At 41.9% G+C, this 22497-nt stretch overlaps 1 protein-coding gene, 1 long non-coding RNA gene and 1 pseudogene across 6 annotated transcripts in view; 2 read left to right on the plus strand and 1 right to left on the minus strand.

The window, feature by feature from the left end:
* Positions 1 to 11063, minus strand: part of SAMHD1 (SAM and HD domain containing deoxynucleoside triphosphate triphosphohydrolase 1) — a 67436-nt gene extending 56373 nt beyond the window's left edge. For 4 of the 5 annotated variants that reach the window (XM_061437491.1, XM_061437492.1, XM_061437494.1 and 1 more), the window contains exons 1-2: positions 10737 to 11036; positions 6794 to 6845 (exon numbers count right to left, since the gene is read on the minus strand). In XM_061437491.1, the coding sequence (XP_061293475.1) occupies positions 6794 to 6845; positions 10737 to 10944 (260 nt within the window). In that variant the 5' untranslated portion in view covers positions 10945 to 11036. Of the gene's footprint in view, positions 1 to 6793; positions 6846 to 10736 lie in introns of all 5 variants that reach the window. The other variant, XM_061437490.1, reaches the window with a different exon arrangement.
* Positions 11064 to 11065: 2 nt separating this feature from the next.
* LOC133259686 (uncharacterized) lies at positions 11066 to 22497 on the plus strand. The gene is made up of 2 exons (XR_009740479.1): positions 11066 to 11186; positions 21874 to 22497. It is a non-coding gene; the product is annotated as an uncharacterized LOC133259686 (long non-coding RNA).
* LOC133259682 (2'-deoxynucleoside 5'-phosphate N-hydrolase 1-like) lies at positions 14857 to 15841 on the plus strand (annotated as a pseudogene).

Genomic DNA, 22497 nt, shown 5'->3' on the forward strand with positions numbered 1-22497 from the left:
CCCTGCCCTCAAGAACTACAGAATTTTAATTATGATTACAGGTGTTATAGAAATTACTATTGATGTCCAAGTGAATATCTGTCCCATCAGCAGTGTTTCAAGTATAAGAATCTAGAAGTTTATTAGTGTAACCCTGTGGTGAGTATGTAAACAAAGTCATCTACCTAAATGGGCAAAGATGTCACATCTAGGAAAACTACATTTTTTTGACAATCTGAGTCTCTGTCATATCAAAGTAACTTTCAAAGAGATATAATTGTCGCTTATGTCAATTAAGAAGTATCTAGGATACAATGAAAGGAAATGCAGAATAATACAAAACTTCTTGGCAGGGGTGGTGATCAGTCACAAGATCATGAATGAAAAAAAAAAAACCAAGATCATGAATAGACTTTTAAAATTCACTATAGTGACGAGTTTCAAAGGTCCAAGTTTGACTTATGAGTACAGGTATGACTTAAGCATGAATCAAATATTTATAGTTTTAGCTTCATTTATACCTCCCTATCTTCCTCTATCAGTAATTACTCATAATACTAAAATTCTGAGAAAGAATAGGAATTTAACAGCTCAAAATCCTGTAGTTAATTTTCCTGCTTCATTTACACTTATTAATTAGTCTCCATTTACACTTACTAAATGGTCTAGGCATGTCAGCCTGATACCTGGCTGAAGCAGAAGGCAAGGGGTTAGGTTTCATCAATCCGCTAGCTAATCAGACTGAAATGTAAATCGTTTGTTGCTGCTGCTGCTGCTGCTAAGTCACTTCAGTCGTGTCCGACTCTGTGTGACCCCATAGACGGCAGCCCACCAGGCTCCCCTGTCCCTGGAATTCTCTAGGCAAGAACACTGGAGTGGGTTGCCATTTCCTTCTCCAATGCATGAAAGTCAAAGTGAAGTTGCTCAGTCGTGTCCGACCCTCAGCGACCCCATGGACTGCAGCCTACCAGGCTCCTCCGTCCATGGGATTTTCCAGGCAGGAGTACTGGAGTGGGATGCCATTGCCTTCTCCAAATTGTTTGCTAAAAGTACTTAAATAGACTTGGAACCAGAAGAACTATAATTGACCTCTATGTTGTACCCTGAAACTCAGGGTAACTACAGAATTTAAGAATAATTTTCCTAAAATGTATAGAAGCATCATTACAGCTGATAAACCATTGAAGCAGCATGCTTTGTGTTTACTATTCCCCTCTCCTCAGCTGTTTGACGTAACAAGCACAGAAAAAGGCCAGGCCCAAGAAGTACTTAAAGGCAGAGCTATAACTGACAAAGGTTAAGCACTGTTGCACAGCACAGCATAACCAAGAATCACAGCATAAAACAATACCAAACCTAAACCAACCTCACTGCCTAGTCTTTCCCTCAACTGATATGCAGTATTCATTACTTAATTAGAACTCAAAAAGAAGGTGCTGCTAAGCTGCTAAGTTGCTTCAGTCGTGTCCAACTGTGCAACCCCATAGACGGCAGCCCATCAGGCTCCCCCGTCCCTGGGATTCTCCAGGCAAGAACACTGGAGTGGGTTGCTATTTCCTTCTCCAATGCATGAAAGTGAAAAGTCAAAGTGAAGTCACTCAGTCCTGTCTGACTCTTAACAACCCCATGGACTGCAGCCTACCAGGCTCCTCAGCCCATGGGATTTTCCAGGCAAAAGTACTGGAGTGGGGTGCCATTGCCTTCTCCACAAAAAGAAGCTACCGTATTCATATAGAAACCATGAGGAGGTGACCAAAATGCATGAAGGGGGTTCAAGAGGTACAAACTTGCAGCTATAAAATAAGTCATGGGTGTGTAATGCACATTATGATGACTATAGTCAATTAATATTGCAGTACATGTTTCAAAGTTGCCAAATGATAAAATACATTTTATATTCTAAGGCAAGGCAAGAAAATTTAAGTATAACCTGTTCCCTGCTTGTGCTGGGCCCTCTCTAATGTGCAGTGTGTATCTGGATTACATATTAACCAGACCTCTTCAAAGGTGAGAATGCTGGCCTGAGTGTAAAAAAAAAAATGCTGTTTTTCCTTCTGATGTAAACAATGTAACTCGTTAGAAGACGAATTTTTCCTTTCCTAACCCTGTAAAGGTCATGGTGACACATTACTCCTATGTGCAGATCTGGAGTATGAATCTCTGGTGAACTGTATGTAAAATTTCAGTGCGTCACTTTGATGTACCATCTGTTATCTCAAAAATGTACATGACTGTCTTTGACTTCTAACAGACAGAACATTCCTCAGAGTTTTCTAAAAGGCTGTCTCCTGGGTTATAATCTTCAGGTTGGCTCAAATAAAATTCTCTATTTCTCCTTTATATGGAATTCTAATTTTTTGTTGACTGGTGAGAGTAAACTTTTGTTGTTTTTTCGGTGTTGGTTTTTTCCTTGCGCAGCTTTCAGAATCTTAAGTTCTTCAACCAGGGACTGAACCTGTGCCCTCGACAGTGAGAGTGCGGGGTCCTGATCACTGGATTGCCAGGGAATTCCAAAGAAAGTAAATCTTAAAATTTCTCATCATAGGAAAAAAAATTTCTTTGTAACTTTGTATGGTGACAGAGGGTAACTAGACTTACTATGGTGATCACTTTTCTTTTCTTTTACTTTTCAATATATACAAATACCGAATCATTACATTATACATTTGAAATGACTATAATATTACATGTCAATTATACCTCAATAAAATTTTAATTAAAAAAATTACTGATTAAAGTATATTAAAAAGCCACCCAAAACCTGGAAATGTCTTTGTTTTGGCAAAAGTTATGATAAAGTAAATACTTTTGTTTTTTGGCTGCTCTGTTTGCTGAGCATGTTTTCTCTAGTTGTGGGGGCTACTCATAGGTGTGGTGCGAAGGCTTCTCACTGCAATAGCTTCTCTTGCTGCATCTCCTGAGCTCTGGAGCACAGGCTCAATAGTTACGGCACATGGGTTTAGTTGTTCCAAGGCACATGGCATCTTTCCAGACCAGGGATCCAGTCTGTGTCCCCTGCAGTGGCAGGCAGATTCTTAACCACTGGACCACCATGGAAGTCCCCAAATAAATACTTTAAACAAAGATTTGGGCCAGGATAGACTACAAGAAGATTTTATTTCTGTATTTCATCATTTCTGAAATGTAATGTTTCTTACAACCGATGTATACATTTATGTGACAATGTTTGTTATTAATATTTTTTTAGAAAAACCTTTTACAATCATCAGTTAATCATGAGGAAATACAGGAGTACTTGTCTAAACTGATTTCCCCATAGAAAGGAGAGCCTACGACAAGAGCCTGCATACAGGTAATTTATTTTGGGATGTGAATCCTGGGAAATGGAGTGGAGGGTTAGGAAAGGTAAAACAGGAAACAAGGGGAAAATACTTAATCAGTTGCATTGGTACTAATGTGAACAACTTCAGCTGATCCCAGTGGGATCCTCAAAGGTAGCTCTGAGCAGGAGAACTTTGTCAAAATGGAAATATTCTATATCTGCCCTGTCCAAAATGGTAACGACCAGTCATAAATGGTTACTGAGCACCTGAAGTATGACTAGTGGAGGTGATGGAATTCCAGTTGAGCTATTTCAAATCCTAAAAGATGATGCTGTGAAAGTGCTGCACTCAATATGCCAGCAAATCTGGAAAACTCAGCAGTGGCCACAGGACTGGAAAAGGTCAGTTTTCATTCCAATCCCTAAGAAAGGCAATGCCAAAGAATGCTCAAACTACCGCACAATTGCACTCATCTCACATGCTACCAAAGTAATGCTCAAAATTCTTCAAGCCAGGTGTCAACAATACATGAACCGTGAACTTTCAGTTCTTCAAGCTGGTTTTCGAAATGGCAGAGGAACCAGAGATCAAGTTGCCAACATCCGCCGGATCATCGAAAAAGCAAGAGAGTTCCAGAAAAACATCTATTTCTGCTTTATTGACTACACCAAAGCCTTTGACTGTGTGGATCACAATAAACTGTGGGAAATTCTGAAAGAGATGGGAATACCAGACCACCTGACCTGCCTCTTGAGAAACCTATATGCAGGTCAGGAAGCAACAGTTAGAACTGGACATGGAACAGACTGGTTCCAAATAGGAAAAGGAGTACGTTAAGGTTGTATATTGTCACCCTGCTTATTTAACTTATATGCAGAGTACATCATGAGCAACGCTAGGCTGGAGGAAGCACAAGCTGGAATCAAGATTGCTGGGAGAAATATCAATAACCTCAGATATGCAGATGACACCACCCTTATGGCAGAAAGGGAAGAACTAAAGAGCCTCTTGATGAAAGTGAAAGAGGAGAGTGAAAAAGTTGGCTTAAAGCTTAACATTCAGAAAACTAAGATCATGGCATCCGGTCCCATCACTTCATGGCAAATAGACGGAGAAACAGTGGAAACAGGGGCAGACTTTATATTTTGGGGCTCCAAAATCACTGCAGATGGTAACTGCAGCAATGAAATTAAAAGATGCTTACTCCTTGGAAGGAAAGTTATGACCAAGCTAGAAAGCATATTAAAAAGCAGAGACGTTACTTTGTCAACAAAGGTCCGTCTAGTCAAGGCTATGGTGTTTCCAGTAGTCATGTATGGATGTGAGAGCTGGACTATAAAGAAAGCTGAGTGCCGAAGAATTGATGCTGAAGGAGGAAACAGACAGAACAGGCTCCATCTTAAAAGCAGGACTCCATCTTGGGCCAGACTGTGGACTTTGAGCTATATGCCCAGTACATATGGAAACGACACAGCAACTGGAAAACCAGACCCCCCGGATGGAAGAACCCCAGGGCTCATACCTAGACTCTCCATTGCCTAAAAGAATACCCTAATTATCTGTGTAACCAAATAGAATCATAAATTCTATTATGCTTATTGGGGTATGACCACAGGCCTACTGATAATTGTCCACTGTTAACTACCTAGGCTTAGGGCATATGAATCACGGGTTACCTTTGATTGTATCTTTCTCTTCCTTTGTTCAGACTAGTTTCAGGGAATTTGGGGAGGTGGGTTTGGGCACTTACACTTAGGGTATATAAGGTTTTCACAAAAACTGGTTGGGGTCCTTGGCTAAGAGGAGACTCTGCCGTGGGCCCACCAGTGCAATCTGCACTTCACTATCTGCATTGTCCTTCTGAGTGAGTTTGTTTCCCAGAACACGTGGCTATAACAATGCTTTTGAACTGTGGTGTTGGAGAAGACTCTTGAGAATCCCTTGGACTGCAAGGAGATCCAACCAGTCCATCCTAAAGGAAACCAGTCCTGAATGTTCATTGGAAGGACTGATGTTGAAGCTGAAACTCCAATACTTTGGCCACCTGATAGGAACAGCTGACTCATTTGAAAAGACCCTGATGCTGGGAAAGATTGAGGGCAGGAGAAGAAGGGGACGACAGAGGACGAAATGGTTGGATAGCATCACCGACTCAACAGACATGAGTTTTGCGTCAACTCCGGGAGTTGGTGATGGACAGGGAGACCTGGCGTGCTGCAGTCCATGGGGTCACAAAGAGTCGAACACAGCTGAGTGAATGAACTGAAATGAACTGTGACTCAGTGTAACTGAGAAATTAAAATTTCCATTTTAATTAATTTTAACACATAGCTAGCGGCTGCTGTATAGAAAAACAGTTATAAGGAGTCCTGCAGAACCCACGTCAGAGTTAAGAGATGGACACAAAAAGACGTGATATATAGTGTCCCTTTTGGAATTTGTACTATTTTGTTAACTCATGTGTCCCAAGTTCTTGGAAGAATGCCTAACACATAATGGTCCTCCACAAATATTTGCTGAATAAATCAATAGTATTTGGATCCACAAACTACACGTTTCCCTTTTAAAGCAAAACTCTACTAGAAAAATCCATTCAGTTCAAATAGTAAGCAACTACTACACGTAAGAAATAGGTAGTAAGAGGGAATTTGGAGGAATGAAGTCTGTTAAAAGTCCTAAAGTGATCTCTTCCCTCAATCTACTTCCCTTACCAACTACTAAGCAGCAATGCACAAAGTAACTCAAGTATAATCCTTTGTTTTGATTCTTTGCTTACTGTTCCCACAAACAACACTTAACTAAGTGGAATTCCAGAAAAAAGACAGTATTTTACTACTGTTGTCAATTCCAATAGAAATAAAGTCTCTATTTAAGGAATATTTAGATATTGGATCCTCAACCTAGATCTTTAAAGCAGACCTAGATCTAGATCCTGGAATCTCCAGTCATACATACAGACCTCAACCTATACATATAACTTATGAAGGGCTTATCATGTGCTAATTACTTTACACACATTGTCACACAGGTATCCATTTCACAGGTGCAGAAACTGAAGGGTTAAATAAATTGTCCCATATCATTCAAATGAAAAATGCCAAACTTCTTCGGACAGTGTCTTTAACACCAAGGAAGCATTTCAGTCTTAAGACACCTTTAGAAAAAACCTAGAAATATGTTCAAGATAGGACTGCATTTTGCTTGCTAATGTTTTTTCCTATCAGTTCTACATTTTCTGATGTGAATAATTCAATTATTCTGAACTTGAGAGTAAAAAGTTGGTTACTACAAACTTCATGAAGGTTTGTCAGCAAAAATTTTTAAACAGGAATCATTAGTAATACTAAACACAGGATTTGCACAGCAAAAACAAAAACAACTGTTAAACAGCAGGCATGGTATTCTGTTTTAAAACCCTACAAATTTAAAATGAGGACAGTTAATACTAATGATCTTGGGCTTTGTCTTTCAAATGTGAATCAAAAGGTCTTAAGTGTGCTTGGATACAATGTGAATTTTATCATTCTCACCTTATTCCAAGATCTTCAGGAAAGGGCAGTAACGAACCTGACATTCTCTTCTCTATGGAAGAAAACAGAGAAAAAATAAATGATTTCAATATTTACAGCATTTGCTTTTTCATTTCTTTCAGTTTGGATCCATCAGAATTTACTCAGATCAAGATTTTTAGAGCATCCAGTATGTTACAGTGAAAAGGACAATGAGTTTTTCTCTTTCCCTTTCCTGAGAACAAATATAAAGGAATAGTGAGCAGGTCTCAACATTCCTAGTTTTTTTCACTTTGCTCCTAATTCTGAATGTCTGAATTTGCTTTTCTGCCCCCTAACTCTGCAGGAGCTACACTTCTCACCTATTTTCTTTTGACTCTATGCTAAATACATCCCCCTATCTGGTGTTTACCCTTACAACACCCTTCACCTTGTAGTTACATATCAGAAAGAAGGCCACAGAGCCACTTAACTGCCAGACTCAATCACTGGGTTACTAATGCCAGCTTATGATTGTCTTTGAAACAATACAAGAGGAAGAAATCAAGATCCTATCACCTTTATTCCTCATCACTGACTCCTGACTGCAAGCCCTTGCTTTACATAAGCCCCCAGACTCCTCGTGGAGCGGGGGTGGGGTGGGGGCACAGTTCTTCAGGCAGGAGCCTACTGTGTTCCCCTCTCCGCCAGCTGAGAATAAAAGCCACTTTTCTATTTCCTCCAAACTCTGTTTCCATATTTTTCATTCAGCTTCAGTAGGCAGAGAAGGCCAAGATTTCAGCTGGCAACAAGTACTGGCAACAAGGTACTTCCCAGGTGACGAAGTGGTAAAGAATCCTCCTGCCAAGAGATGGAGGTTCAATCCTTGGGTCAGGAAGATCCCCTGGAGTAGGAAATGGAGACCCACTTTTGTGTTCTTGCCTGGAAAATTCCATGGAGCCAGCTCAGGGTCACATAGTGTGGATGCTAAACACTCAGGACTCAGCACCTCCCACGTGGGTTTGTTGGTGGGAGGGCAAAGGTGACTCTGGGCCCCCAAGTTTACAGCCAACCTTGCCCTTACAAGGCTAGGGTGAGTTAGATCAAAGCATGAACGTTCAGGTGTCAGGTGAGCAGGGCCTGGTCCAGTAAAAAATTTCTATTTTTTTGCTCTTTATAACTAGTGGTTAGAAGAATAATTCTTGAATATATTTCTCTGGACACTGTACAAATATTTCTATAAATTTTTACAAGTGAAATTCCCTGTAAGCAAAAGGTATTTCCAAACTGTCCAGGGTTAAACAAATTGATACTTTCATCAACTTTATTAGATTACCCATTTCTATTATCAATCTTTAAATATCTTTTTCTGTGTTTACAAGCTGGTTGTCAACTGTTTGTTCTTGTGTTTTGCTCATTTTCCTACTGGGGTGTTTTTTTCCTTGCTCTTAGCTGACTTTATAACTTTGGATATGTTCTCTTTTCTTTTCTTATTGGTTTATTTGTTCCTGTATTGCTGAGGGAAATTCAGCGTATTTTGATGAGAATACTTGTTAAGATATAGCTGGGATGAATTCTGGAGTTCAAAGACCTAATCTTAAAATCCAACTCTGTTTTTTTCTAGTTGTGTGACCTTTGAATCTCAAATATACCATGTTAAAAAACATGGATCACAGCTTCTAAATTCCTGTAAATCATATTCCAAAATGAGGAAAGGGACCCAGCACCTTGTGCTTAGTTTGTCAAATAAAAATTAATCTGTACACAAGTTACTGTGTATAAAACAACAAGTTCCTACTGTATAGCACAGGGAACTACATTCTATATGTGTATATATGGCTTCCCAGGTAGCACTAGTGGTAAAGAACCCGCCTACCAATACAGGAGACATAAGAGATGCAGGTTCAATCACTGTGCTGGGAAGATTGCACGGCAACCCACTCCAGTATTCTTGCCTGGAGAATCCCATGGACAGAGGAGCTTGGCAGGCTACTGTCCATAGGGTTGCAAAAAGTCAGACCCGACTGAAGCCATGCACACATGCATGCATATATAAATAAATGTATATATATATACATACTTCTCAGGTGTATATATATACATCTCAAGTGTATATATATATACACACATACTTCCCAGGTGGCGCTAGTGGTAAAGATTCCACCTGCCAATGCAGGAGACACAAGAGATGCAGGTTTGATCCCTGGGTGGAGAAGATCCCCTGGAATAGGAAATGGCAACCCATTCCAGTGTTCGTGCATCCTTAGACAGAGAAGCCTGGAGGGCTACAGTTTATAGGGTCACAAAGAGACACAAATGATCATAGCATACACACACAATTTGTATAACTGAATCATTCTGATGTACACCAGAAACTAACACAACATTGTAAATTAACCATACTTCAATTTTTTAAAAAATCTGAACTTAGGGACAGACTTTAATTAATGAGAAAAATTATTTGCAATAGGGAGAATGCTTTGATCTCAGAAATCTGCAAGTGGCTCAAAAAAAAGATTTTTTTTTTATAGGATAAAGAAGGGACAAGCAGAGATAACCAGAACCTTTGGAGGAGAAGTGACCTCAGTCTAACAAGACATTGTCTGGCTGTAGTTAGGTGCAACATCCATCAAGCTATTCTTAAGACTTGAACCACTAAAGATCCTCCCACCCTAGTCCCCAGCCTAAGCAAACAGGGCTCCACCCTCAAACTGCAAAAGTTTTCTGAATTTGCAAATCACACCCACTTTCCTATTGAACACTTCAGAGGGTAAAGCAGAGGTTAAGCTTCACATCGCTTACAGGAAGCTCAGTAGATTTCAAGTGGATGGATGTTTGAACTTGAGCCAATAAAGTTGCTTAAAATTCATAACCTACAAGCCAAATTGCAAGCTCCTGGGAGTTCAGAGGTCAACTGAGCCACTCTAGAGTTTAGAGTTAGCGAGGGAAACTGCTTTTGGATAACAAAACATGATCTTCACCAAGCTCTGCAAGTACAGGCACCAAGCACGTAGAGTCCTACCGGGATGGTACGGTAGGCGATGAGGATTAAGAGATTAACAAAAATTTTCTTTCCCCGTTAGAAAAACTCCCGGTTGGGAGGGGAGCGGAGGAAACACAAACTTTCAAGCACTCAGAGAGTGTGTGCTAAATTGCTTCCGTCATGCCCGATATTTTCCGACCCCATGGACTGCAGCCCGCCAGGCTCCTCTGTCCATGGGGATTCTGCAGGCACGAATACTGGAGTAGGTTGCCATGCCCTCCTCCAGGGGAATCTTTCCGACTCCCCAGAGATGGAACCTGCGTCTCATTTTAGTAAGTCTCCTGCATTGGCTGGCGGGTTCTTTACCATTAGCGCCACCTGGGCAGCCCCTTCGAGCATCCCCACATAATCTAACGTGGCTAGTGTTCATGCAGCTGCATCAGCAGAGGGGTGTCCTGAACCTGGTGAACATGAGTGACAGCAACCCTCCCACTTAGGTTCTTCTAAAAAAAAGGGACCCGAGACTCGCCTCTCCGGCGCCGGGTTGTTAAGTTCCTGAAGAAGCCCACCAGAGTTAGACTAGCTGCTCCCTCTTTCTCCTCCAGGGTCCCAACCCCCAAAGTCCGCCCCCTGCCTACGGGTCCCCAACCCCAGACGCCCCATTTCTCCTTCCTCTCCATCTCAGGTCATCCCTCCTGGGCGCCGCCGCCACAGGTCCATCCTTTCGGATGCCTCCCACGTGTCAAGTCTGCCCTTCCCTTCCCTCGGGTCCCCTTCTCCGGGGGCTCGCCGCCTCAGGTTTTCGCTCTCCGCCTCAGGTCATTCCCTCCTCGGCGCCGCCGCCTCAGTCCACCCCTCAGTCCACGCCTCCCGCGTCCGGTCTCCCTTGGCCGCTCTGGCCCCTCTTAGAGGCCCCCGCCTCAGGGCGCCCTCTTCTCAGGCCCGGCTGTCGCGGGCACGGGTCGCCAGCCCCGCGGCCCCTCAGCAACCCAGCTATGATACCTCGGCAGCGTTTCAGCAGTTCCGAATCGCTGAAGCCACAGCGCCTTAGGAAGGACCACACCTGCTCCGGGCCCCAGGTTCGGTAGTCCGGGTCGAGATCGTGGCTCGGGGACGTCTCTGCGTCTGCGAGAGGGGAGTCTGGCGGCGTTCTTGGGCTGCCATCGCGCCGGGGCCGCTTGGGGGTGTTCTGGGAGTCGGCACTCTGCATGGTTACGCACACACAGCTCGCCTCAGCACACTCAAGAACCCCGGCGCCCGACCCGCGCGCAAGCGCACTCGCAGCTCGTCGCCGGCCGCGAGTCCGCTTAATACTGCCAGGCTGCAGGCCGACCGCGCAGGCGCACTGACAGCTCAGGCCTTGAGGCCAGACAGGCCGCCCACTTCAGTCCCCCAACCCCCCAGCCCCTGCGCAGGCGCAATGACCGCCCAATGGACCTAAACCGCAACCAGGTATTTACGGTAAAGCGAGTGAGTAGAAGGAAAAGTGAGGGTAGTGCTAATAAGGGGGGGAACCGGCAAAGAGTGTGCCCAGTACAAGCTGCTACAGTCCAGAGCAGAGGCTATTCTGGTGAACTGAACTTCAGACTATCCCAGGTTTACCCTTGGCCGTATTTCAGATGCCCTAAACTTTTTTTTTTTTTTTTTTAGATGCGCTAAACTTAAAAGAAACCTGAAAGGCCATAAGGTTGCCCTCATCTTGATTAAGAGAAAAGTGGGCAGGAAGCAGAACTGGAAGATGCTGGAATGAATTAAAACCTGATGTAAAGCTGTCAGCTTGCATTAACAAGTTCTGGAGTATTGCTGGCCAATTAGAGGGTCTTGGGGATGTCTGTCCATGAACTCTTAGCCTATCTTCAAGTCTCCACACACCAGCAGATGTCAGACTTCTTTCCAAAAGAATCTCACCCCTCACTCCATCCCAACTCCCTGCCCAGAGGAAAGGAAGTGGACAATCTGATAAATTAAAATTTATCTTCAAGGACTTTTACTACCTGGTGGTAGCTGCCTATGAAAATGGCAAGCATCTTGCCTTCATTCTTGCCACCCTGGAGCAGGACCCAAACTTACCTATAAATCTTGATCTGTCCAGTTACTTGTAAAGGATTACTACTGCTACTAAAGCCAATACACCTGCCCATCAACCCAACCGTAGACCCATCTACGAGATAAAGGTTGAATGAGGCAGATTATGATCAAGCAGCATGAACCTGTCAGTGGTCTAGCAGTTGAGCCAAATATTTTTAGCAAACACTTAGAACTTCATTGTGTGCCAGGCACTGTTCTAAGGGTTTTGCAAGTATTAATTAAGCATCACAGTAACCTTTAAGTGAAGTGAAGTGAAAGTTGCTGAGGTGTGTCTGACTCTTTGCAACCCCATGGACCATACAGTCCATGGAATTTTCCAGGCCAGAATACTGGAGTGAGTAGCCTTTCCCTTCTCCAGGGGATCTTCTCAACCCAGGGATCGAACCCAGGTCTCCCACATTGCAGGCTGATTCTTTACCAGCTGAGCCATAAAGGAAGCCCAAGAATACTGGAGTGAGTAGCTTATCTGTTCTCCAGCAGATCTTCCCAACCCAGGAATGGAACAGGGGTTTCCTGCATTGCAAGCAGATTCTTTACTGACTGAAATATCAGGGAAGCCCACAATAACTTTAAGATGTAAGGAATTGAGGTACAGAGAAATAAGTGATTTGCTCAAAGTCACCCAGCTAGGGAGTGATGAAGCCTGAATTTAAACAGGGGGCAATCTAGCTTTTCTCTGAAGCCCCTGCTCCTACTCAATTGCCAACATTGCTTGGTAATGGGAATTCTGATACAAAATTATTTTATATTAGTTAACCCAAATTTTTCAATTGCTCCCTTATCCCATAGAACCCTGAGGGAAAGTATAGAGAGGTGACCTTGCCCTCCTCTGCACGGAAGGACGGAAGAACCGGGGCCCAAAAGACATATCTTTAAACCCCAGAATATTTTGAGTAAAGAATGTTTTTCAAGACTTGGGAAACCAAAACCACAAGGGCAAGGGGGTCAAAGAGACAAGTAACATATGTGAAAGATATATATTTAAACTTGAACGTGGCTGTTTGAAAATTTGTGTTTATAAGACTTGTGGGAAAACCTGCCCTGACAGCAAGGTTTCTTGGACAGTAGAAGGTGATATAAGCAGGGTTTTAAGTTTAATCAGTTGGGTTTGTTCAAAGCAGTTGCTTTTGAGAAATTAATTTTCTATTTGTTTTTGCTCATTAAAGACTATGGTATATGCCATAGCTATTATGTTTCCCCTAATCTACTTCATAGGGCCCCTAAATCTTACACAAGTTGGTTGGTTTCTTGTGCAAGGTCACATGGTTGGTAAGTGACAGACTCAAGATTCAGAACTGACTCCAAAACTTGGATGGTTTCTAGTTTGCTGCTTTACTTCCACTTGGTCCTGGTGATTCTGTTTCATCCAGGCATTCCACAACCTGGAAACAAATGCCTACTAGACACAGGCCCTCTGCTCTGGTCTTATTGAGAGAAATGAATATTCATGTGCTCTTCTGATGTCAATCTCACCATAGTTAGAACTAGAAAAAAAGAATTCAAAGTTCAATTAATTTAAGGCCCATTGTTTAATGACCTTGAATACCGTCAGCAAGTCCTCCTTGCTCTTCCAAGCTAGCTTCCACCCACCCAGCTGAATTGGGCAATTTTATTCCTGGCACTATTAACCTTGTGGTTTTGCATCTCTGCACAACTTCCTCTTCAACCAGCACTGCTAGTTCTCAGTGCCATCTATCACCACTCCCTGGTTCTCTCAGAACCTAACCTCCTCAAGGACCTTGTTTGTTCCATCTGCCAAAATCCCAAAGCAAGCCAAAATTCTTTTTTTTAAAAAAATATAGATTTCTTTGTCTGATAAAAATAATGCTCAAGAAGGAAAACTTGGGAAACAAAATGTGTATATAGACACATACAGATCCAAAGATACAGATCATGGTTGCATGCCTCATAAGTCTTTTTCTTTTTCCTTTTTTTGTAAGTCTTTCTTGGTTCATTGATGCAGAAACTTATCTGCATGTTTGTCAGGGAATTGTTAAAAAAAAAAAAAAGAGTGAACTGGCAAAATGATAATAGTAACATATTTGATCCCATCACTTCATGGGAAACAGATGGGGAAACAGTGGAAACAGTGTCAGACTTTATTTTTGGGGGCTCCAAAATCACTGCAGATGGTGATTGCAGCCATGAAATTAAAAGACTCTTACTCCTTGGAAGGAAAGTTATGACCAATCTAGATAGCATATTCAAAAGCAGAGACATTACTTTGCAAACAAAGGTTCGTCTAGTCAAGGCTATGGTTTTTCCTGTGGTCATGTATGGATGTGAGAGTTGGACTGTGAAGAAAGCTGAGCACCGAAGAATTGATGCTTTTGAACTGTGGTGTTGGAGAAGACTCTTGAGAGTCCCTTGGACTGCAAGGAGATCCAACCAGTCCATCCTAAAGGAGACCAGTCCTGGGTGTTCATTGGAAGGACTGATGCTGAGGCTGAAACTCCAGTACTTTGGCCACCTCATGCGAAGAGTTGATTCATTTGAAAAGACCCTGATGCTGGGAGGGATTGGGGGCAGGAGCAGAAGGGGACGACAGAGGATGAGATGGCTGGATGGCATCACCGACTCGATGCACATGAGTTTGGGTGAACTCCGGGAGTTGGTGATGGACAGGGAGGCCTGGCGTGCTGTGATTCATGGGGTCACAAAGAGTTGGACACGACTGAGCGACTGAACTGAACTGAACTGAACATATTTAAGTACCTACTATGAATCAGATAGTCTATTTGTGCTTTACTTTCTATCCATAATTTCCAATCCTTATAACAATGTCATTAGATAGGTATTATACTAGCTGATCTTCTTTGGTTATAAATATGTTCATTCATTCATTCCATCAATATTAATATTTACTGGGTACATACTAATTTGTTTGGCACCTGGGACACAACAATGAACCAAAGAAACAAAAACCCCTGCCCCAGTGAAACATTCTAGCTGTGGGAGACTGGCAATGAATAATAGTCTAATTAACAAGAATAAAGTTAGAAGAAGGTACTTTGGAAAAACTTTTTTTTAAGAGGAGTAGAGGAGGAGGATAGAGTCACAGTTTTGAGTAGTGGGGATATAATAGGCCTTTTGAGAACTTGAAATTTAAGGAAACAGGAAGGAGAGGAAGGATTCAACCCTTCAACCATGCAGGTAGGTGTCTGGAGGAAAAGCATTCCAGACAAAGAGAACACCAAGTGCAAAGGCTTTTGAAGCAGGAGCATGCTGGGTGTTAAGAAACAGCAAAGAGAGGGGCCTGCGTCGGCCGGGATGGCAGCGGCGGCTGGAATCCTGGTGCGCGGGGAGCCGGGTCTTCTCTCCCTGTACTTCTGCGGGAGTATCCGCGGCGGACGAGAGGACCGGGAACTGTACGTGCTCATCGTGTCTCGCCTCCGGAGCTTCGGGGTGGTGCTCACCGAGCATGTGGCGGCCGCCGAGCTGGACAAGAGCAGGGAAGAGGCTGCTGGAGGCGACAAGTTCATCCATGATCGGGACCTGGCCTGGCTGCAGCAGGCAGATGTGGTCGTGGCAGAAGTGACCCAGCCCTCTCTGGGGGTAGGCTATGAGCTGGGCCGGGCTGTGGCCCTCCACAAACCAGTCCTGTGCCTGTTTCGCCCAAAGTCTGGCCGAGTGCTCTCAGCCATGATCCAGGGAGCAGCCGATGGCTCCAGGTTCCAGGTGTGGGACTACGGAGGAAGCAGAGGTGGAGGCCCTGCTAGATCAGTACTTTGAGGCATATCCTCCTGAGCAGGTGGCTGCCTCTCCTGACCCAACTGCTTGACTTCACCCCAGTTTTTATTAAATTCTCCTGATGCTCCCTCCAAAAAAAAAAAAAAGAAAAGAAATAGAAAAGAGGCCAATGTGGATGGGAAAAGTGAGCAAAGGGTAAGTACTAAGAGATTAAGTCAAGGAGGGTGCAAATCATGTGGAAACATGAGGGCTACCAGCTGCAAGTGGCTTTGAGGTCCCATCTTTATGGCTTCATATCTAGAAATAAAAGAAAGCCTCTGTTCCTCTGTTCAAATGTAAGGGAATGACTTCAATAAGTCTGGATTGCTTTCATTCCTGGACCAGTTGTGTTTTGAAATGATTGACCCAATCAGGATGTACGTTACCCCTTGGGTTGGAGGGCAAGGTCTAGTATCAGGAAGAAGAGACTTGGTTCTGGACAAAGATTCTTGGTGTTATTTAATAAATTTGGAAATGAAGCCCAGGGAGGTGAAATGACTTGCCAAAGGCCACACCTATGTGTTAAGTGCTTTGAGATTTGAACCTAGATCAGCCAGGTGATGCTAGTGGTAAAAAACCTGCCTGCCACCAGTGCAGGAGACATAAGAGACAGAGATTTGATCCCTGGGTCAGGAAGATCCCCTGGAGAAGGGCATGGCAACCCACTCCAGTATTCTTGCCTGGAGAATCCCCATGGACCGAGGAGCCTGGCGGGCTACAGTTCATAGGTTCACAGAGTCAGACACGACTGAAGCAACTTAGCACACACGCATAGCCTTGAAAAACACTGTTCTGTTCTGTAACTTGAGCTGGGTACAAGTTCTATGGCTTTTAGGCAGTCACAGGGAGTGGCCAACTCTATAGAGTTTCACTTATGGTGACTTCCTAGGAGTGCCTCAGTGTTTGGGTGGAGTGACCATGTTTTTGGGAGTTAGGATGCTCAAAGAACATTTGAGGGAGTGGCCAGACTTCAGTGGGTTGCTCCTGAGTAAACATAGTTCATGAATCCTTTTAAACTCATTGCTTACAGCCAACCTCCTCTTGTATTTCAACTTATATTCAACTTTGTACTCAGTCATCTCCTCAGTGATCTTGCGTCTTTAGGGGTAAGTCCTCTCAGTTTCAAACCTCCCAGTACAGTCAAGGTTCTGAGCCTTTATTTGGGGGTCCTCTATGGCTGGCTTTATCTGGAAAGGGAATGGTTCATCTTGGTGAGTACTCAGTTGTGGGGAATTAGGTTTCTAAAGGCACTGCTACTGTTCAGAACTCCAGATCAATTAATGTTTAAAACTTATGGGCCAAAAAAAAAACCAAAACACCTTATGGGCCTTCCTCTTGTAAATTTCTTTTGCGTTGGACTAAAATCGCCTGCAATGACTTGAAACTCTGTTGGTCTACTTTTGGCTTGTTGAGAATTTCAAAATTAGTTTATCTGTGTGGTCAACTGGAGAAAAGCTATAGTACAAAACAAAGAGAATGTGAAGCGTATTTCAATTCATATTTTGAGGCCTCCAATCATAATTAATGAATCTGCTACTATTGCTTCCCCCTGAGAAACTAACTCACAATTATCTCAAAAGATTTCCAAGCTAGAAAAATCCTCTGAGGCTTCTGAGAACTCTCTCTTTCCAAATCTCCTTTTTTTCTGTCCCTCTGAATATCTGTCATAAAGCTCTCCTCACTGCTATCCATCTCTTTCTGAACTTCCTTATTTTTTTGTAACACTGAGCTTGATCCCCAGCAGAAGACCATCCATACTGCCCATCCTGTAATGGCAGCCCATTTTAAAGCCAGGTCCAATGAGGATGGCACCACACCATTACATATATCCTCTGGACTAAGGCATGTAAATCCACCTTTCAAGCACTATTAATTGGACATGCTCTTTAGCATGCCCTTTAGCATGTCCTATTAATAGTGACGTGACAAAGCTAACCAACAATGTTGCCTGGGCAAAACATAATTTTTTTTTTGTTTACATCTCAGTTAGAAATCTCCCTAATATAAAGAAGCAAACTGAGGATAAAGTAGTTGGATGGGTGGATCAGCCTATGGTGTTATTTACAGTAAGTTATACCTTATGAATCTTTGTGAAAGTGGAAATGTAGTTCTAGAGGCAGTTCATATTTCACCCATTCCTTTTCATCATTCCCCACATCTCCCATGTTTATCTCAAAGGCTTGTAACCTCTCTGGGAACTCTTATCTAGACCACTTCCCTCCAATTCCTAAAATTGAAAAAAAAAAAAAAAAGGAGGGGAAAGGGAGAGAAGAAGACTTTTAAATATACAGCTGCTGGACTTCCCTGGTGGTGCAGTGGATAAGAATCAGCCTGCCAATGCAGGAGACGGATTCGATAAGTGACCTGGGAAGATTCCACATGTCTCAGAGCAAGTAAGCCTATGTGCCACAACTACTGAGCCCACGTGCTACACCTAGTAAAGCCCACACGCCTTAGAACCCATACCCTGCAACAAAAGAAACCACCGCAATGACAAGCCCATGCACCACAACGAAGAGTAGCCTCCGCTCGCTGCAACTAGAGAAAACCTGAAAGCAGCAAGGAAGGCAGGCCCGGGAACCAAAAATAAAAATAAGTGAATAAATAAATTGCTAAAGATAAATAAATAAAAATACAAGCTGCTCTAGAAGCGCCTTTGCCTAGAAATCCAGTTTAAGAAAAGTTTTAAAACAAAAACTTTAAGGCCTCTGTTTGCATCTGTCTGTATGTTCATGCGTGTGTGTTAGTTGCTCAGTCGTGTCCAACTCTTTGCGACCCCATGGACTGTAGCCCACCAGGCTCCTCTGTCCATGGACTGTCCAGGCAAAGATACTGGAGTGGGTTGCCATTTCCTTTTCCAGGGGATCTTTCCGACCTAGGGATCAAACTTGGGTCTCCTGCATTGTAAGCGGATGCTTTACTATCTGAGCTATTAGGGAAGACCATGTTCATATGTGTCTATATATAAATATATTGGGAATATGTGGTATTTTTCCTACCTTTGGATAGTGCTGCTAAAATTAATCTGTAAAAGAGTTCTATTGCATTGGCTTAACACGAAGAAGCATTATATAAATTAAGTCTATTTGCAAAAATGTAATAGAACCTAACCCAAATGTTTTTCAAGTTCACGTGATCTAGGGTGAATCTTTAGGAAATAAAAGCTAGTTTAAGTTTGTTGGTTTAATACAGACATTCCGTTAGCATTGCCAACATTAAGTATAACACTTTTTAAGGAGTTTTTAAAAAATAAGTTTATTTATTTATTATTAATTTCTGGCTGTGCTGGGTCTTTGTTGCTGTGCACAATCTTTCTTTAGTTGTGGTGAACACGGGCCCTAGGGCGTGTGAGCTTCAGCAGTTGTAGCTCATGGGCTCTAGAGCACTCTGGCTCAGCAGTTGTGGTACATAGACTTAGTTACCCCTGGAGATGTGGAATCATCTCAGACTAGGGATTGAACCCATGTCTCCTGCATTGGCAGGTGGATTCGTAACCCCTGATCACCAGGAAAATCTCAAGTATAACATTTTATTCTACTTAGGTTTACTAAAAGTCAAATAAGCTCATGTTATCTCTGTTACAAAATTTGTCAGTCAGAAAAATAACTTAGGATGACTGATGTTATCTAATGTCTAGTGAAGTATTTTAATAGGAGATCTAAACATGGTTGTTAAGAACAAATGAATTAAATGTAAGTAAGTTGAGTTTTTAGGCAAACTTTTTAGCAATGATATATCTGCTTAAAATCCATGGGGTCACAAAGAGTTGGCTATGACTTACGCACTGAACAATTACTTAAAATAGTTTCCCAGGGGGACTTCCCTGGTGGTCCAGTGGCTAAGACTCTGTGCTCCCAAAGCACGGGGCCTGGGTTCAATCCTTGGTTAGGGAACCATATCCCACATGCCACAGCTAAAGATCCTGCATACCAGAAAGTAAAGATCCCATGTGCCGCAACTAAGGCCCCAGGCAACCAAATAAATATTTTAAATAAATAAAATGGTTCTCAAATCTCACTGGTAACTTACACCTTTAGAGTTTTACTAAATTAAGTAATAAGTTAAATTTTAAGTTAAATTCATTGAATATCTATTTCCAAATAAGATGATATTGAATTAATTACTGAACATAGACTTCTTTTTACAGAGAAACTAAAGTATTTGATGCCAGTCTGAGAAATTTTCTATGAGAAAGCATGTTTCTAGAAATGATAAAAATTATTTATAAGGTTGCCAATATACAGAATGCCAATGTAAAACATAGGTCATAATTGCTATTTAGTTCTTATTAATTTTCAAATTAAAGTTTTCTCAGGATTTTTAAGTGGGGAAGTTAAAAATCTTAAGAAGGATTTTTAAGTTGGTGTTGGAGAAGACTCTTGAGAGTCCCTTGGACTGCAAGGAGATCCAACCAGTCAATCCTAGAGGAAATCAGTCCTGAATATTCATTGGAAGGACTGATGCTGAAGCTGAAGCTCCAATACTTTGGCCACCTGATGTGAAGAACTGACTCATTGGAAAAGACCCTGATGCTGGGAAAGATTGAAGGCAGGAGGACAAGGGGATGATAGAGGATGAGATGGTTGGATGGCATCACCGACTCAAAGGACATGAGTTTGAGCAAGCTCCGGGAGTTGGTGATGGACAGGGAGGCCTAGCATGCTGCAGTCCATGGGGTCACAAAGAGTTGGACACGACTGAGCAATTGAGCTGAAGGATTTTTTAAAAATTCTAATATATGTGATTAAAGCTAAATAAATAGACAAATAAGTAAAAACATCTCCATATATGAGGAAAGTAGGATGTCTGTTTTCCGTAAAAGAAAGTTTATGAAGAAGGAATCTTTAGAAAGGACTTTCATGCCTGGTTAAGACTAGAAATGATTGAAATGAATTTAATTAAATGAATTTTAATATCAAAAGTAAACTGGTACAAAACTGGAATTTGTTTTTCTATGTTTAAAGGACAAATAATTTTTTTTTTTCCCTAATGGTCTGGTCTTCAAATAAGAAATTATGAAAGGTTTTTGTTTAACTTTAAGTAATATGTTTGGCTTTCTCCCTCTGTTAAAAGGACAGTTTTTTGTTTTTGATTTTTTTCCTATCTGTCTGCTCTTGATAAGAAATAAGGAAGATTTTTCTTTACCGTTAAGTAATATGCCTAGGGAAAAAAACAAACATCTTGTATCTTATCAAAATAATCATGTCTTTATCATATGATAACTTAAGTAATACAAGTCCTCTTGATAACTAAGATTTGCTCAGAACTGTGGTGGTGGTTCAGTCGCTCAGTGATGTCTGACTCTTTGCGACCCCATGGACTGTAGCCTGCCAGGTTCCACTATCCATGGGATTCTCCAGGCAAGAATACTGGAGTGGGTTGTCATTTCCTTCTCCAGGGGATTTTCCAGATGTAGGGATCCAACTCAGGTCTCCTGCATTGCAGGTGTTCTTTTGCACTGCAGGTGGACTCTTCACCTCTGAGCCCTCTGAGAAGCCCAACCTTCCCTATTTGCCTGTGAATTCTTTGTTATCTTGGTTAAATGAATAACTAAGCATTGTTTCACAGTGATGTATGATCCTATTTGACTATTTTAAAACTTTGGATATTTTTGACAAACTTCCCCAAATCAAATTCCAAATGAATTCTTTTTGACTTAGAACTAACTTGAGATAAGAGATATTTCAGAGATCTCAAAGATTTATTCTCTCTCATTGTAAAGGAAGAGATATTAAACTAATTAGATGCACTCGATATGTTTAAATTGTAGGGGAAGAATTGTCAAATAAGTAATGTTTAGCCTTCTTTATGTTGTGTCTATGTGGGTATGTGTTTTAGGTGTTCAAGAAATTGTGTGAAATTCCTAGAAGTCTGATATGTCCTGACATAAAATGTTGTCTGTCATCAAATAGAAGCTCACACTAAAAGGACTGAGTATAAGGGGAAAGTCCTAGCTGACTTTCATGCAAAGGCAGCAGCAACAGAATATGTAAATATTGTGGCATTTGTAGATGAAATCCATTCTGCTTCTTCAGAAGAATTGACCTCTCATTGTCAGACTTTTCCTATCCTGATATCTTGTAACATGGCAACAGACTGCTCCTGAATCAGAGAAATTAAGATGGGTAAACACTGGATGTAAATTAAATTAACAGTGGAGGCTACAGGAAAACCAAAACAACTGCTTGGTACTTCCTGGCTTCCTGGCAAACTAAATTTTTTTTTTTGTCTTTGCACTCTACCTACCACAGCACATTTATGATGACTAATCATTTAAGCTTCTGTGGTCCAAAGCACTGACTTTCGTTTTGCTTAATCTCAGATCCACCCCTTCAGGAAAAAACAGACTGGTGACTGTATCTACTGGAAATGACACCTTAACAGTGACGTCTTCCAACCTTGTTGGAGGGGACCTTTACAGGTATTTTTAACTAAATTTGTGCTGTTAAACCTAAGGACGTTGACTCATAGATTCCTGTTTCTCATTTAAAGAAGGAACCGTCTCCTTCCTGGATGTCACAACAAGTCTACAGACCTGAAAGCAAAGTTAATCAGACAAAGGTCAGGATAATGAAGCAGATGAAATCTGTTGTGAACGGCTTTCCCAAGATTCCAGACCACATGGACCATCTAATGCAGGAGTCTCTAGCCTCCAGGATCTAATGCCTGATGATTTGAGGTGGAGCTGATGTAATAATAATAATAATAATAAAGTGCACAAGTGTAATGCACTTGAATAATCACAAAACTGGTCCCTGGTGCTAAAAAGGTTGAGAACTGCTGAATGTCATACAATTAATAAGTCATATGAAAAAATAAATAATTGCTATGAATGACCTAATACCAGGTCTTGGAGAAATACTAAAAGGAATAATGATAGCTAGACATCTGGAGATGACTGACCACTCCAATAAGATTCTTCTTAATAAAGGTTTTTGAACTTTTA

This window comes from Bos javanicus, chromosome 13, assembly GCF_032452875.1.
Source record: "Bos javanicus breed banteng chromosome 13, ARS-OSU_banteng_1.0, whole genome shotgun sequence".
Lineage (NCBI taxonomy): Eukaryota > Metazoa > Chordata > Mammalia > Artiodactyla > Bovidae > Bos > Bos javanicus.